Source organism: Lissotriton vulgaris, chromosome 9, assembly GCF_964263255.1.
Source record: "Lissotriton vulgaris chromosome 9, aLisVul1.2, whole genome shotgun sequence".
In the NCBI taxonomy this organism is placed as follows: domain Eukaryota; kingdom Metazoa; phylum Chordata; class Amphibia; order Caudata; family Salamandridae; genus Lissotriton; species Lissotriton vulgaris.
The window spans coordinates 478,412,375-478,429,224 of NC_141697.1; the positions used below are offsets into that span (position 1 = coordinate 478,412,375).

The following is a 16,850-nucleotide window of genomic DNA, read 5'->3' on the forward strand; positions in this document are numbered from 1 at the left end:
AGGCACATCAACGCCAAGTGTTACATTTGACACTGTCCACCCTAAAGATGCTACATATAGTAATTCAGTTTATTTATTTGCAGTTTTGTTCTATAGCGCTACGTCACCAAGTGGTATTATCACGCTTTGAAAAAGAAAGTACAATTACATATTACTGGACCATAATATGTGTGCAAGTAAAACAGATTTTATCAGTATATTAAACGTTAAAACCAGAGGGGAGGATGTGAATATGAGTGAACAATGCATGGCAGCATCTATTCTCACACTCTCCTTCACACCCCATGCTTATATACTGTGACATTAGATGCAATGTTCTTCCATGTCATTCTTTAAACTCATGCATTAAAGTAACATATACCGGTTAGATCATAACCGTCCTAAAATTACTACAGAGTACACTTGGAACTCCAAGGAAATTAGAGCACTTCACAACCACACAGCGGTATGTTCTATAGCGCTACGTCACCAAGTGGTATTATCACGCTTTGAAAAAGAAAGTACAATTACATATTACTGGACCATAATATGTGTGCAAGTAAAACAGATTTTATCAGTATATTAAACGTTAAAACCAGAGGGGAGGATGTGAATATGAGTGAACAATGCATGGCAGCATCTATTCTCACACTCTCCTCCACACCACATGCTTATATACTGTGACATTAGATGCAATGTTCTTCCATGTCATTCTTTAAACTCATGCATTAAAGCAACATAAACCGGTTAGATCATAACCGTCCTAAAATTACTACAGAGTACACTTGGAACTCCAAGGAAATTAGAGCACTTCACAACCACATCAGCGGTATGAAAGCTATATAAATAATTATCGGACCACCCAAAAAGCACTTTTGGCCTTGAAAGTGAAAAGTAAAGCGCAAAACAACACCAATACAATATTTTAGGAGGAAAGACATTATGGTCTCCATAGAAAACATTTTGCCAGTACTGAAATGAAATGAGACATTACAATGATATAAGAACATAAAGAGAAGGATTGAATAGTGTTTCATTTAAAAAGGGATCTTGACATCTACAAGAAACACTATCGAAACGAGGCCAGAAATGAATTTAAGTGGATCTCCTTGACGATTTACTAAATCTTGAAGCATTCTCCATATCACTAGCCTTCAGCTTCAGTTACAGGGAAAAGGAGCACCTAAAAACCTTTTGACAGATGTAGTGACATAACATGGCCTTAGCCTGAGCACCACTATGTTTGTCAACAGCCAACTGAACACCCTTTTGATCACCTATAGCCTACATGACCAAATCAAAGGTGAGTCAGACATTCAAGTAATGTTGCATGACTATTTTCTAGCAAAATATGATAAATTATACTTTCAATTATAAATGGGACATTTTGTGATCACTTTTCCATTGCAACGAACCCCATACCCAATGAAAACTTTTAAAAAGGTTTTTCATGTGTTTATGTCAGTATAGCTGCGTTGAGTTGGTTTAAGGTTATTTCAGAGCACTTTTAGACACTGAAAGCAAAAAGACAACAGGAAGATAACTAAGAACACAAAATATATCTAAAAGCAGACAGCGCACCTTGCATTCAGGTCAAGTGACCGTAGGTCAACCAGCTGAGTGCCCAATAAAGTTCTTCAAAGATGCATTACACAATGTAAGACGATTCAATGATGTTGACAATAGCAAATAGCTACTGGTTCCATTACTCTGCTCACATTTACACATATTTTAAGACCTTGCATCTCAGTCTGGTCTAACATTTTGCACAGGCTGCCACTCAAAAATGCTGCGCTTTGGAAATCATCATTAGTTTTACATTTTACATCTTTGTTGCAAATCAGTTTTAAGTATTACTAAATCTTGCAATTATCATTGCAATTATTTTTGTTCAATTTCTTGCTAAAAAGAGGACATTTCTAAGCAGAGTAGCACATACAGGCAATACATACCAGGCTTTAGCCCAGTACTCCCTTCCCTGGTTTTGTAGAAAGGTTCACTTGACCTGCTTCTTACCTAATGACAGATCAATGAAGGATGCTTCATCAGGGTGGCCAGTGTTCTAATCCCATAATCTCCGAATTCACAAGGGACTAATGAAGCCTTTTCAGTTTTACTGCTTGAATTATGTGAAGTAGGCAGGATGACCGGATCCTCACAGCTCAGAAGCACTTACTACTGAACTCTAACCCCCAGATGCATCAAGAACCCATTTTGCTATTCCTTATTAGCGAAAAATAATGATTCGCTAATAAGGAATAGCAAAATGCTATGCATGAAGAAATCACTAAAATAATAGCGATTTCTTAAAATTCCTTAATTGCGACTCGCAAATTGCGAGTCGCAATTAAGGAACACCTCCCCGCTCATTCCTATGGGCCTAGAGGCCCATAGGAATGAATAGGAAGAAAATCTCTATTTGCGATTCTCAATTAGAGAATCGCAAATTGAGATTGCAATTTCAAGGGTGCCAGGGTGTCAAAAGGACACCCTGTTGCACCCCTGAAATCTGCATATGGGTACATCTTCCACACACACATGCCCTAAGGGCATGTTTGTGTGTAAAATGGAACTTTGAAAAATGCACTTTAGTGCATCTTTCAAAGTTTTGGCAAATTACCATGAAGTTCAACGTCATTGTAATTTGCGACCCCTAATAGCGAAGTCGCTATATTTTTTTAACTTTAATGCATTGCATTTAAGGAATCTCAATTTGAGATTCCTTAAATGCAAGAAATAGCAATTTTGCGATTTCTAAAATTGCGATTTTTGCATGTGGGATGATGCATCCCAAATGCAAAAATACTGGTCGCAAAGGGGCAGATTCTGAGAATCTTTTCCTTTGCGAGCGGATTTTACCTTGGTGCATCTATGCCTAAGTAGGGTATTTTTGAATGCATGCGAGGAGTGTTGAGAAATGGCAGTAATCACTTATTGCACAGCTGGGGTTGTGCCTATACGAGAGAAAGCGCATTTTGTTGTTCTGATGACCTAGACAAAATGTGGAGATAGGGGCATCTACCCCACTCCCTGACAAACTGAGGTCCCAACCCTGTCACCTATAACTGTGTGTTTTTCCTTGGAATAGATGGACCTGCCGATATGGAAAACAATAATCATCTCATGCTAGCTTCCCAAGAGCAACCCCAGATAGACCCATGCTGTTTTTTACTGACAGCCGAACAATGCCACTTTGCACAGAGAACCATTCCACATTAGGGGGAGGCAGGAAATTCCAGTGGCGAGAAAGGGAGGGAAGGTATAAAGGGTAGTGAGGTATATTTTTGCATGTCTACGTGTTGTGGAATTAATCGTTTTGGAGAGCACATCTAAAGTTTGTGGTGTCAGTCGCTATGTGAATGATGTTGTACCTCAGAGTATGATGGCTATGTATATGAAGTTGTACCACAGTATATGAAAGCTATTCCAGACATGTAATGACTGGAGACTTGTGTGTAATGCTTGTCATATGGTAGGCATAATCTGACAACAAATGCATGCAAAAACTTTACAATATATTCAATAAAAATAGGTGGAATTTGGGTTATGCACTATACGGGTTAATGGGGATGGGAACGTACTAAGCCCGTCCACACTGCCACTGCTCTTCACACTGCTAGTATCATTCTCATCACTGGAGATCATTATATTCCTCAGGCCCTATGTTTTCTTTCGAACCAGTGTACTTTTGAGGATACCTGTGCCTGTGACTATCTGATCCATAAAGCAAAATGTCCGTTCTGCTTCATTCTAGCCATTCATGAAGACACCTGCGCCCATATAGATTCATCCATCTTAAGATAGATGTATGTGAGATCAGAAAATCTGGAAGGCATAAAGTATTCTAAAAGAACCGTCTTTTGACCACCACCAGTCAGCACCAGGGGAGGCTCCCTATATGCCAAAATTGTAAGCCCGTTTTTCCGCATGCAATAGCTGGTAATAATTCTCTATCACTGTCTGATGAGGGGTTTGAGCCATTTGTATCACTAGGAATGTAAATGATGTGTCAGCCTCCTGAAAAGGGAATTGAGCGTTGATCTGCATCACCTGATCACACAGCACCGAGATGTGCAGGATCTGGGATTTGGCCATATTAATCTTAAATAACAAAACCTCTCCAGTTCCTTCATCAAGGCTGGAAAGAAGGTCACTGGATCATTTGCGTGCATAATATGGATATGATCCTCCTCCTCTCTATAATCACATTGGACCCGCTTCCAAAAGCACCCCAATGCTGGACACCTCCGGTACTTTTCAGAGGCATTGCAAGTTGACCTAATCAAATTCCTTCTCCCTATTCAAGGTCCGGAGAAGGGCATTCTTCCATTAGAAAGATGATGTGTCAATAAAGGGACAATGACCTTGAATGAGGCAGTGCAGCATTCAGCATTAACTGTGAGTCTCATGCCTCTCTTGTGAGCAGGACTATAGATCTGCTAAAAGTAAGGAATGGGGCTGTACAGGAGGAGTGTCTCTATTCTTATCAACACCAGACTTATAAACAGGCAGCAACAAACTACTCTGGAATGACACATAACACTCATTGGCCACAACTATTGCCATTTTACTGTAGTTGCGTGTTAGGCTACAAATGCTGAAGGGCTCATTTAATGGCCAAGAAAAATATTTGAATTCTCTTTTAACCCGTTTCATGTTAAAGACGGCCCATGGCCGTCCAACGTGATGGTGGGCGTGTGCGGAGGACGGCCGGGGGCCGTCCAAACTCCGCCCACTGATTAAAGTGCCTGCACCGTGGTGGAATTTGCGCCGCAGTCAATGGGTTAAAGTCTGATTGTAACTGTGACAGATAGAGTACAGTCTGTCAGGGTGGCGGAAGACATTATCTTCGCCAGTCTGCAGGATTACCATTTGCCAAATTGAGAGATCACCGCTGGCCAAAGATCCTCTCTGTATATTAGAAGGAGCCCCCGACATGGCAGTCCCTTTCAATGTATAAAAAGGGTAGAGGAAGGCTGTTGTTGGTTTTCGATGGCTGTTCACCAAACATTTTCACTTTTTTATTTTTCAGAAAAAAAGACATTGCACTGACCACTAACAGGATAATCCTAACACTAAATGGATTTTTTAACCTACCTTGAGAACAATTGGAGACGATCCCTGAGCTCCTTCTGTTGTGTTTGGCATTCTGAGGTCACAGTCTTTAATTCCGCTTCTTTGTCCTTTATCCAGTTGTTCAGTTGGCCAACACTTTCTTCTGGAAGATGATTCTCCACTTTGCTCAGTAATGTTTTTATTTGCTGCATGTTGTCCCTTTCTTCAGACAACAGAAAAGCCTAAGTAGTACCACAAACAAGGGATCAATTTGGTTGACTGTTGTATGCTGGGAGATTATGGAAAAGATTAGGTACAAAAATAGACAGAGAAGAACTGAATCTGCAACATGCAACTGCTTAAATAGAGTTCACAATTTTTGTTATAAAACAAACATGTGTCAGCGGAAAATGTAGTGAAAACATATTTATATCTTGGCTAATTTATGTTTGTCTTCAAAGGGTCAGATTGTTTTCTGGGCAGAGCAAAAGCCATACAGGAAGTGAGCATGGCGGTTAATGGCTTTCTTTCAATTGAATAATCAGTGGTTTCAGTTTTTAAACCCAGGCATGTGCATAATTCAATAACTGAGGCATATATTTGCTTCATCTCTTCTTCAGAAAGAGTCAGTTTTTGAAAGACTTGAATAAAATAAATTGTATAGAAATTTAACTCATTCCATATATTACATACAACATTCATATAACAAGTTTGCACTTCTGGCCCTTATGGACACACACAATTGCTGACTGACCACTAAACTAAATACTGATATTATTTCTCCTATAATGGGCATGAACAACATCAGTCACTCCTTAATGAGGCACTCATTTTGATTAATTATATTACACTCATCCATTATTTGCTTGACTGTAGTGAGCTTAGTGATTCTAATCTCTATTAACATTAAATTGCCTTTTGCTACATAAACATTCTCATCATAGCAATATGGATTCACAGGTAATCCTAATTTGCTGGATCCTAATCGATTTACAACATACTACTTAAGTAAAATAAACTATGTGATAATCAACAGCAATGGACAATAAATGTTCAAGCAACACAACAGTTAGGAAAAAGTGGTAACCTTTCCTCCTGATTGAGATAGAGAGACCTCTTGTTTTATATATGGGTGCTCACTTTAAATTGGAATGTTTAGGTTGAGTCTACTTTTATGAAGATTGTTGGTAAAGCAATGGCCCCTGAGCAGGGCCGGTGGAATTATTCGATTCTATGACAATGGTTTTACCACATATTAATTGATTTTTCACTCATGCCACAATATTTGCCAATACTACCAGACACTGAGTTGCGTATTGCTGCATAAATGATCTCTTAATGCGGCATAATTTAGATAACCCTGTGGTATAATGGGATCCTCCATTGCTGCATATGCCTACCCGCCCTGAAAATTGAAAAGGCCTGCAGTGTGGTTTGAGGTTTGCCATTAAGATGACTGTATGTATATTTCACAGGCTTTTGTGAAATATTCTTCTTAATTTCTGTATGGGTATTTATACTACTGTATTCTGAAGCACCTAAACAGGTGAGCTTACCAACTCATGAATGTCTCTATTTGCCTGTTTACCAAGCTCAGACGATATTAACCCCTTCGCTGCTCATGACGAGTTCAGCTCGTCATGAGGCATGGTTGAGCTGTGCTTATGACGAGCTGAGCTCGTCATGAACAATGGAGAAACATCAAAGCTCAGCATAGGAGGGGAAAACTCAAAGCAGCCAAGGTGTTAAAAAGAAAAACATTTTTCTCTTTATGTCCTCCCTGGCCTTGTCAGGATGTATAGAGCTACGTACAGGCCTTCCCCACCTTGCCAAATGGTGGGGTTAATTAATGTTTCCCTACACCGGCTTCCCTAAGGCCAGAGGATGAGATCTGCTACCCAAAATGTAGATGAGGGTGCTCTCCACTTACCCCCTCTTACATAGCCCCTAGGTAAAGGGTAGAAATGACACCCTCCTCTCCTCACCTTGCATAAGGGCAAGGATGGAGAAAAGGTATCTGCATTGCACGAGAGACAGAGAGTGAACAGTCCCTTACCTCACGCGCACAAGTGCAAGGTGGGGATTTACAAGAACTCAACCTCGCCTCACTCAAGGGCAAAGAGCGAAATGTCTCCATACCACCCTTCTTTTGGCACAGAGTTTAATGGTTTTAACAACAACCCTCCTAGCCTTGCCCAAAGTCAAAGGGTATTGACTCTAAACTCGCCTTGCCCATGGGTGAGGGGCAAAATGACCCACTGTCCCTACTTGCCTTAACCAAGGGCAAGGAGTGCTTAGAAAGTATGCAGTGTGTAAGATGTGAGCGTCGCCTACCATGGTATCTAAGACAAGGCATTATAGATGAACAGTAAGATAGCAGAGGGGTAAGACAGCAGAGAATCAAGGAGAGGGGATGGTGGGGAGATAGAAGGCACACATGAGGGTGGCAAAGGTGAAGCAGATGGCACACAGAGTGGCTTCAGTGTCGTTGGAGGTGCACACAGAAGAGCTGTAGGGGTGTGTAAGGGCACAAAAATGGGCTGGTGGGACAGAACAGGATAAAGTGGCAGCAGTGGTCTGGGGCATATGAAGGGCTGAAAAGAGGCTGCGTCACATACAGTGGATGGAGGAGATGCGCATAACACAAAGGTACAGCGCGAGATGTGGGGTATCATATAGGGTCTGTTGGTGTAGGACAACGCACAGAAACTGCATGACGGCAGGGGTCACACCCACTCACACAGCTAACATCATACACCAACACCCTCACCATCATATGTACATCCAAAACCAACATTATACGTGCACTCATACACTTTATTTATCCACACAACCACCATCCTAGGGCCAACTCCATCACACATCCACACAAACAATGTCAAACACCAACACACTAATCATTCCACTTCCACACAACCCATATCATATGCCAACACATCTACCATAATACTCAGCACATCCGTCCTCATTTGGAAGCAAATTGTCACAAATCCACATACATATTTTGGTGTGCAAGCACACCCACTATCATATGTTCACACAATTAACATCATACAGTAACATCAGAGCTCAACATAAGTGATATTATAAGGCCACAGACACATCTATATTCATCCACAGACCACCAACAAACACCAAAACAAATTTGTATTCCAACACAACCGCCATCAGACACCATATTACAACAGACACCCTTTAACCTCCAGCACACCTAAATCATAACTCAAGACACTCATGCACACACAACCAACACCCTATAATATCATACAACCGCACATGCACCATCGTACACCACGACCATACAACCAATATGATAAGCAAAGAAACTCACCATAATATACCAATATTACCACTCTCATGTGTATGCACCTTCCATCATATATTACCACAACCCCCAACGTTTGCTAATGCACCTAACATGACATAAGACTTCACACCCAACATTACATGTCTGCACAGCCATCATTATACACATACACACCATAACTTAGCCATATTTATACACCCATACTCACCAACACACTTCCATACATCCATCAGTCAAAACTATATCACAACTGAAGTATAATACCAACAACTTAATCATACCATGAAATATCCTTCAACAAACATGTAAAAGTATTCAATGACTCTCTCGAACACACTTCAATGTAAGCTTTCTCAAGTAATAATGGGTCAGAATTTGGAATGCCTTAGTATGACAGTGTTGCGGCACCAGGATTTTTTATATACACAGTTTTTTTTAAAAATAAGACTTTTCCTAAAGTAACTAACGTTGACAATGGAAAAGGAGATAGAGTTTGGAATACTCCGTTAAATATTTTGGCTGTGAAAGGAAGAAAGTGCACCTCACACAATATATTGCATGTATGTGCGGCTTAGCAACTCCACCACCACTGTGCCAGTTGTCCCCGTACAGCACTGCTCAACAAAAACTGCCAGTCAGTTAGCAACTCTAATCTTATACTGCTGAACAGTATGCGTTGGACAGGCACACTACCACCACCTGCTTGTCCGCTGGCCCCACCGATCTACATCCAGACAATTAGCTGCTAGTAGCCTTTCAGGTACAATATGGCAATGAACATCCATTGGTACATTCAGTACCTGACGATAAGGGGCAGTTTAGAGTTGCAGAGTAGAGAAATTGGAGAAGATAGGTGTGCAGCAGCGATGGTTGCCACCACGTCTATTCAAACTGCACGCGTTAAAGCGGGATTGCCATTGCCGGTTAATATCTGATTTGGCGTGGTTTAATCAAGGAATAATCGTAGGGAAATATCACATTTGTTTTAAAAGGGCATAACAGAGGCCTCTTCCTTGTTTTGTGGATTACAAGATCCATGACGTACAGTTGCAGGGTTCCTCAGTTTGATGTGCTATGCGTGGGCCCTGCTGCAGTGTGGTGACACAACTCATCATAAACACATCAAAATAATGCATTTTCTTTTACGTCAATAGTTACAATCGATCCGCCTAAAGAACTAACAAAATATTAACACGATCCAGCATCGGGTGTAACGTTTTAACGCCCACAAATGCTAACGTACAGAATAAACACAATAATAACTCACATTAAGCCTGTTTGTATTCTCCTCCACAGTGTGCCTTGTGTGAGCTGGCTCAAAACACTCCTTCATGGACAACCGAGCAGCGCCAAACCAGTCCTCAAATTTCTTCTGACGATCTAAAGAAAAATGCTTAGAACTGTTATTTTTGTTGCAGTTCCCATGTTAAAAACACAGTTAATTTATCATATAACGCGTCATATAATGTAAACACATTTCTCTCACCACTCTTTGAAAACTCCTGTGAAGTATGCCACCATTTTCAACAGTAAAGAAAACATACAAAACACACCTATTTCTATTATTAAGTGTATTAATTGTGTTTGTATAGTGCTAAGGTAGCCTGAAGGACACTTCAGAGCGCTTATATGGGAAGGAATAGGAAGAAGAGATACATTGGTTGCTGAATCGTAGGCATAAGTTTGTCAAAGAAGATGTGTCTTTAGAAATGTCCTGAATTTTAGAGCTCTGTCTTTGGCTTGGAGCAGTGCAGGCAGCGAATTCCAAAGAGAAGAGCTTTGAGCATGGAATCATCTACCAACAAAATGTTTACCTCTGACAAGACATACACAAAGTTCTTTGGGAAGCTGATCTGAGGATTCTCGTTGGCTAGTGTGATAACCGCAAATTGGGGTCCTATCAACGTGTATGACCGTGAGTGAATTGATCTACAAGGCGTGACCTATCCTTTGGGTGACTGGAATTAAATGAAGAGACATCAGCACACAAGAGATGCAACAGATCATGTCTGGCGCAGCTGCACAGTTCAAACACTGCACTTTAACCATTGGAAAGCATCACTACCAACCCTTTTTATGATTGTACTGAAATCCTCTGTGGTTCTCTAACACACGTTGTCTTATAATAATATTTGCTTTGTTATGCCTCTAGTCAGCGTATGGTTAACTTCTGCCGGCTGCTATCACACCCACCTTATGTACAGTGCTCTCAAATCCTGCTGGGTGAACGCTGAACAACAAAAAAATAAACCAAAATGAAGCCTGTGGACATTGGCAGCTTACGGCTACTTTGTGGCCCCATAAACCCGTCTCATCCCAGAGCTTTCCTGAAGCACATTGGAGTGACAATCATTCACCAAGAAATCAATATCTAAAATAAAATTATTCAATACGCTTACATGCACAACTACTATTTGGATCATTGTTTTCTGTGATGTAATTGGCTGTCATTAGAAAACATAATGACAAGTTTCAGTACCTGAACTTCAATCTCTCGCCAAAAAGAGACCATTCTCCTCAAAGAATACTGAACTCCTGAAATTACTTAAGGTATTTGTTATGCAGGAAATAAGTAGGTTGAAAACTACTTAACAAAAGGAAGGAAGCACAAAAAGGATTTTCAACACACCAGGGAGAATTTGCCTCACGTAGAACGTGTGGTCGAGTGCTATGGACGATTTGCAAGCAGCAAGCTAACACACCAAGCAAAAATAGGGCAAAAATGCAATTTGACACGATTCCTCTTAATGAAAAATGATAAGCAGCATTTTTAGTTTTACAATATGTACAGGAGGTGGAAAAGTACAACGCAGAAGATAAAGAAAAGGTAACAGGTGGGATTTAGGGGTCCATACATAGAAAGAGGACTCTATCTACCTTGATCTGTCCTCTCCTTGTGTGCTCAGCTTCCGGATGAGCATTAAGAACAGAAACTCTCATCACAGGAGTGTGTAAGTTCCAGGTCTGGCTCCTTCAGTCTTACACTTACACAACCAATGGGAGGGGTTGAAACATAAATATTTGGAGATATGACTAATTATGAGAGATCAGGTCAGACTTGACTTTGAATCTGGGCATGTATAACACACATCATGCCATCCGCTGCACGAAACCGCCACACAAAGCCTGAAATGCTCAATCCAGAAATATGCGATATGATCCACCTACCATGGGTGTTACTTCATATATGAAAGAGCTGCCTGTTCTTTGCCACCTTCTAGTTTACATGTATAATACAGAGTTAGGATTCTGGACAACATTAGGGAAAGATTGCGGGTTGTGTCTAGTAACACATTAGAGACACCAGATACATTGTGATCCAGCCCTGGCAATTCATTGAACAACCATATGCATTCTGGGAGTTTTATTCATTGTTCTCCCCATTTGACCAAATATATGGAGTGCAGTGGTTTGCAGAGGAAAAGCATAGAATCATCTACTAAACGTATTTTTATAGAGAGGTTTATTAATGATCACATTATGATAGTTTAGGCAGGAGCTTATTTTCATTTCAGATCAAATATATGGTCATCAGAAAACCATGGATGTTACCAATTCACAATCTTGCCTAGGGGAAAGTAGTAATTTTGATGCTAACAAATATGCTCACATTCTTCCTCACCCCTGAGCACCCCTAGTGATTTGTTGGGGCCACAAATCAACTGCTGACCATAATAGATTGCCAGCATTCCTCAGAATCGACTGTTTCCAACACCATCCGCTACCCTCGATTGAAAAGCAGAATGCAAGATCGCTTTGGACTGTATCTCTTCATGCCTTCAAAAAAGAATACACGTACTCCACTTTCAACGTTAAAGTAGGTGTTTTCTGAAGATTTCACATTTGCTAAGATATTCTTCAACGTCTACCTGAGCTTCTTTTAGACATTATCAACAGTTTCAGTCACACCTGATACCGCCATGCTGTTAACACCCAGATCACCTTCAAACTGGAAAAAACACATTAACCTACACTCTAGAACCCGGTGCTATTGCCTACTAACAGGGAAGACTTGTTTGTCCACCATCCACAAGAAATGGAAAACCTCAAAAGAAAGGATGGCAGTAATTGGCCTAGGTCTTATCCTTGCACCTGATGGTGCCTTGAACCATATACTGTTTTGATGGCTTCCAGCACAATAAGAAACCTCTAATTCTCCCCACCCCCAGATGAATACGTTACTTATCTTCGGTAGCGATGTATCTGGTAGAGACATAGGCTAGTTGTAGATTCCTTACCTTTAGAATTTGCTCCAGGCCTCAGTTTGGATCTGGAGATTTTTCTTTAGCTGTACCCTGCGCGTCGGCTCCTCATCCATTGTCGGTATCGTGTGCACCAGAATGACATCACGGCACCCAACATAGATGCCGCCAGGGCTCTCTGACGTCAGTTCTCAACACGACTTTCTGTGCCATGAAAGCCACTGACCACTGGTGCGTTTAAAATAGGGCCCTTTAGGGGAGTCCCTTTCCCTACAAAGCAGTTTGCAGATGAGGAGGATGGGTGGGGCGGTAAGGAACCTACAACTAGAATATTTCCCTACCAGATACATCAATACCGAAGGTAAGTAAGTGATTCGTCTGATAGAGACTTCTAGTTGTAGATTTCTTGCCTTTAGAATATATACCCCAGAAAAATCAACCCCGGAGGAGGGTCTGCGAACCAAGATCACATGAGAAAGTTCTAGAGGACGGAATGGGCAAGTACCTGTCCCTCTGGACTTGGCTGTCCAGGCAATAGGGTCTGGTAAACGTGTGCAGAGATGCCCACGTTGCGGCTTGACAGATATCTATGACTCAGACTCTGCCTGCTAATGCATTGGTTGCCACTGTTGCTTTTGTAGAGTGAGTAGGTAACCCCACAGGTTCCTTTTTTTTGCCAATGCTCAGCAAAATTTAATATGAAGGACAACCCATCCTTTACTGTATTGCCCGACCATTTTTGGTACGATCAAGATAGAACAACAATGCACAATTTTGGTCCAGGCAGTGAAGTCTTTCCTCTTCCTTGAAGAGATGCAGGGTGGGTAAAAGGTGGACAGACTAATGGATTGCCCCACATGAAAGGGCATGACCACTTTAGGTGGGGATGTAGCTTTTGTTCGAAGAACCACTTTATCTGGATGGACAGACAGGGAGGCTTGGAAGACAGAGCCTTGAGCTTGCTAAGCAGCAGAGGTGAGGGCAATGAGGAAAGTATTCTTAAAGGTTAGAAGCCTGAGAGAGCAATTATGAAGAGACTCGAAGGGAGCACCAATCTACACCCTAGGCCTGAACTCCCTACGCCCCTAGCATCCACTTTTAATTAGTGGATTGGAAAGGTCCTTTTAGACTTATCCTAGTAACCCATGATGGCCCTTTCACCCTCTTCCCAACCTCCTAGCTAGACCCCTTAGATTCCAGCCTCAGATGTCTGAGGAAGACACGCTCGCTCTCTCACTTTCATATGATGACTTTGAGGACCCTAAATCATCATACCCACAATCACTTCTGATACAGATAGAGAACCTAGCGTTAACTTTAGATCCATGAATAAGGATAACTTACTTCAGATTGCCACATCACACTGAGTGGAAGCAACTACCAACTATCATATCAAATTGATGCTGCTCAACTGCAGATCAGCAGTGAAACACGCGGCGGATATCTCCAAACTCATCTTATCACAAGAATTAGATCTCTTGATTCTTATGAAAATGTGGCTTAATGACTCCTCCTCCCCTATACTTGACATCCTAACCTCTTGGATGCTCTAAATATTTTTCTACTGTGCTGGACCACAATAGAAATGGGTGTGGTCATGACGAGCTCAGCTCGTCACGAGCACTGTGCTGCCTGACGAGCTAAGCTCGTCATGAGCATGGAAGGGGTTAATACTGCTTGGCTATGACATTATCAGATGCGATAGACCTATTAAAACTGGGGGGGGGGGGCATTGCCTGCATCCATCGTTCTAGCCTTGTTCTGAAGCAGACCCATAATGATATGATGTTCTCTGTGAGGTCCTAGTCACCGAAATCTGGAAAAAAGGCAAGATCGTCTGTGTGCTTCACTCGATCTATCATCCTCCTGGGGATAACTTACACTTTGTAGAGCAACTGATGGAATCCATCTTTGCTAGCTCAGCCCTCCACCCTTACCATATCTTCCGAGGTGACTGCAACCTTCACATCCAGGAAAAGGTATTGCTCAGACAAGGTCACCCGCCCAAAAACAAGCAACTGTCTCGTAACCTGAGAGACATCAACATCCCTAACTTCACCAACTTGAGCAAGAATCTTCTAGAAACTCCCACTAACTTGAATAATTTGGAAGAGTTGACAGATCACTACGTCAACACCATGACAAACATTCTACACTCTGCAGCCCCGTAGCAACTCAAAAGGATTCCTTGCAAACAATCCAAACCTTGGTTCAATGGTGCCCTTAATGATGAAAGACACAATATAAAGCTCTCTGAGAGACATTGGAGAAATGCACCCTCCACTTCTAGTCTCAAACAGTTAAGGAAGAAGAGAAGCTCTTATAACAAACACATTTGCAGTGCTAAATCAGATCATTTCAGAGCTCAGCTTGACAGCGCTAAAAAACGTCCTAAAAAACTGTTTGATATCATCAAACAACAGGCTAATCCTACTCCTGCAATAGAAAACACTGGTCCCAGTGAAGAAGACTTCTCAGCGCACTTTTTGGAAAAGTCTAGCAGTATTGATCAGGAACAGCAACGTGCTGCCGCTAACCTGCTGTCGATGAGCCCTCTGGGTTTGACAGTAGCTGCAGCAGTGAATGCTCTTCCTTACCCCACAGAGTAAACACCCAAAAACAATGCCTGCTGGAACACCTTCATACTCCCGGACTTGGAGAAGGTATCACATTCATTGGCATCTCTTAAACCATCCAACCATTTCAGTGATCAACTCCCCGCTATGCTACTCAACGACCTCAACCCGGCTATTCTTCCTCTCTGTTCCAAGATCATCCAACAATCTCTCTTTCAGGGGAGGATTCCCGACTGCCTTAAAATGGGGCAAGTCACATCTATCCCAAGAAGCCCAATCCAGACCTAACATACCCCAATAACCACCGGCCGATGACCAGATAATGGCTTTAGCGAAGTTGCTCGAGAAATGTGTTCACAAACAGCTATGAAAACACATTGAGAAATTCTAGCTCTTAGACCAACATCAGTCAGGCTTTAGACCAGGTCATAGTACAGTAACAGATCTAACGCACATTATGGACGATGCCTTGAGAGCTCTTGACCAAGATACACCTTGTCCTCTAATTCTTCTGGACTTGTCCTCTGCTTTTGACACTATTAAACATAATAACTTGATTACCCTTCTGCAATGTAAAACTGGTTCTCCTCCTTCCTGCACAACCCAACCGAACACAGAGAATCAAAGTCACCCAATCTTTGGCTGCAAGCACCCCGGTCACGATTGGGGTACCTCAGGGATCTGCACTCTGGCCCACGCTCTTCAATCTCTTCATGGAACCGCTAACTGCTATTCTGAACAGGTCAAACATTCAATACATATGTACAGGACAATACTCACCTGAATTTGAAGATCTCCTCTCCAGATGGCATTAAAACTCTTAATGGAGCACTCCAAAAAACTCAACAATGGCTAACACATAACCATCTGTTACTAAACTCCCTCAAAACTGAATTTCTCCTGATTACACCCTGCAACCAAGAGACCCCAACACAAAATTGGATAAAAAATATCTCTGCACTCAATTGCACCCCTCATGTGGTGGACTCCGCTCGCTCTTCAGGCATCACCCTGGACAAATATCTAAACACGGAAGGACACTTCAGTGCCACTACTAAGAGTGCCAATCATCAGCTAAACACTCTCAGGAAAATCAAACCTTTCCTACCTCCGAGGACATCCAGTCAGCAGTACAATCACTTGTTATCTCGCGAGTAGAATATGGCTTGGTAACTCTAGCAGGGCTTCCTAAAGCAAGGCTAGCTCCGCTAAGAGCTACTCTGAACGCTTCTGCTAGGCTAATCACAGGCTTCAGAAAACATGATCATATTACACCTGACCTAATTCAACTTAACTGGCTTCCCCTTAAAGCAAGAATCCGCTTCAAGATAGCAAGTCTGACACATAAAGCTATACACCGCAATAGCCCTGTTTACCTGGCAAAGAAACTCGAGCTCTCTGGTTCCAGTCGAAACTTAAGAAGCTCCAATACCTTACTCCTGAAACCACCCAAATTCAATAAAAAAGAACTTACAATCGCAATTTCTCAGGGGTGGTTCCAAGAATCTGGAATGCCCTATCGAAGGAAATCAGAGCCAACCCATCAACTGCTTCATTCAAGAAACAAGTCAAATAGCTCCTTATGGAAGAAATTCAGCAGCAATAGCTTCTATGTCATGTGATAATCAATTCCCTCAAGTGCTTGACAATCATTTTTACTTTGTATATTGTAATGTATGCCTGACAATCGTTTTCTCCATGTGTTCTGAAATATGTACTCGATTCGAAATG

At 41.7% G+C, this 16,850-nt stretch overlaps 1 protein-coding gene across 1 annotated transcript in view; it reads right to left on the reverse strand.

The window, feature by feature from the left end:
- The window catches only part of SYNE2 (spectrin repeat containing nuclear envelope protein 2), a 1,750,628-nt gene that overhangs the window by 1,270,580 nt on the left and 463,198 nt on the right, over positions 1 to 16,850 (reverse strand). The window contains exons 38-39 of the mRNA XM_086937933.1: positions 9,609 to 9,721; positions 5,077 to 5,276 (exon numbers count right to left, since the gene is read on the reverse strand). Of these exons, the coding sequence (XP_086794059.1) occupies positions 5,077 to 5,276; positions 9,609 to 9,721 (313 nt within the window). The remainder of the gene's footprint in view (positions 1 to 5,076; positions 5,277 to 9,608; positions 9,722 to 16,850) is intronic.